Below are 1,315 nucleotides of genomic sequence, written 5' to 3'. Positions count from 1 at the left end.
GTACGTTCCGGTATACCGGACCGTACCCAAGGTACGTTCCGGCAGTACCCTGGGGGACATAGACCCTATGAGCGTTACTAACAATGTATACGATCTAGGTTGTCACAGCCCTAGCGTTTTGTGAGATGTCACCATCACTTCTAATGTATGTTGTCACAACCAGTACTATCACATGCATTGTCACGATCACTCATTCTTGTATTTTGGGGGTCGGCTATGTCATGACAGATTTGCAGAATAGTAATAGACGTTCTTGCGTTTCAGGCGTCGGCTACGGTATGACGGTCGTGTCTTTCTTCATCGGCGTCTACTACAACATGATCATTGCCTGGGCGATCTATTACATGGTGTCATCTTTCACAAAGACCCTTCCCTGGGGTTCCTGTGAGAACGAGTGGAACACTGAAGGTGAGAGCATATGAGAAACGATCCTATAGTCATTATAAATCTAGTTTATATGTCTTATAAACTTATAGTCATTATAAATCTTAGTTTTTTCAAATAGTACATTATAAATCTAACTGCGGTACCAAAGTCTGAAGGTCATACATACCAAGGTCATACACCAAGATCATGTGCTAAGCTCACGAGCAAGGTGTTCCAGCATCTACATTTTTGGAAGGCCACAGACAAGATTTAACCTTGTGAGGAATGCATGATAATTTTGTCTCGTGAGATTATGTTTGATTATAAATAATGTATTCATGCGTTATGAAGGCTGGAAGTGGTGACGGATGTATTGGGGCTGTTGTAAGGCTACTTCATTTACAATTTAGGACTTTAATAGTATTTTTTTAGCAGGGTGTGGGATGAGTCTGCAAGAAATTTTCCTCGATCCAATCTCCACGAAGAACTTGTAAAAATCTACTATGAGTGTTTTTTCGCAGCAATACAGAGATACTCACACACATGTGGTCTGTGGGCCTCCGTAGTTGGAACACCGGGCACTGTATATTAGCTCTAACAACCCCGCTATCATGCTACAGTGACGAGTAAGCAGTTAGGAATCTCGCGAGCCGACTTCACACGTGTCGATTCTCAGCAGTTATCTTCTGTTTTGGCTTCTCATGGCATCTGTCAGAAGTGTGGCTCACAGCAGCTGAGTGTAGATAGGGATGGAGGGAGGAAGGGTGTATCTCTGATTATAGATGGGAAAGGAAGGTGTCCTAAAAGTTGTTATCAGCAGTGGGGGTGGATATGTAACAGGCTCCCCTTGTTCATCGGTTGTTAGCTCATCTGACATCATGCATTATCAGCGGTGGGGGTGGATATGTAACAGGCTCCCCTTGTTCATCGGTTGTTAGCTCATCTGACA

At 43.5% G+C, this 1,315-nt stretch overlaps 1 protein-coding gene across 1 annotated transcript in view; it reads left to right on the top strand.

The window, feature by feature from the left end:
• The window catches only part of LOC106821419 (sodium- and chloride-dependent glycine transporter 1-like), a 45,609-nt gene that overhangs the window by 10,186 nt on the left and 34,108 nt on the right, over positions 1-1,315 (top strand). The window contains exon 3 of the mRNA XM_014826207.1: positions 229-408. Within this exon, the coding sequence (XP_014681693.1) occupies positions 229-408 (180 nt within the window). The remainder of the gene's footprint in view (positions 1-228; positions 409-1,315) is intronic.

The sequence above is a fragment of the Priapulus caudatus genome, unplaced genomic scaffold (genome assembly GCF_000485595.1).
Source record: "Priapulus caudatus unplaced genomic scaffold, Priapulus_caudatus-5.0.1 Scaffold72, whole genome shotgun sequence".
Taxonomy (NCBI): domain Eukaryota; kingdom Metazoa; phylum Priapulida; class Priapulimorpha; order Priapulimorphida; family Priapulidae; genus Priapulus; species Priapulus caudatus.
The sequence above is the reverse complement of the archived record's forward strand: the minus strand, read 5'-3'. Positions and strand labels throughout refer to the sequence as shown.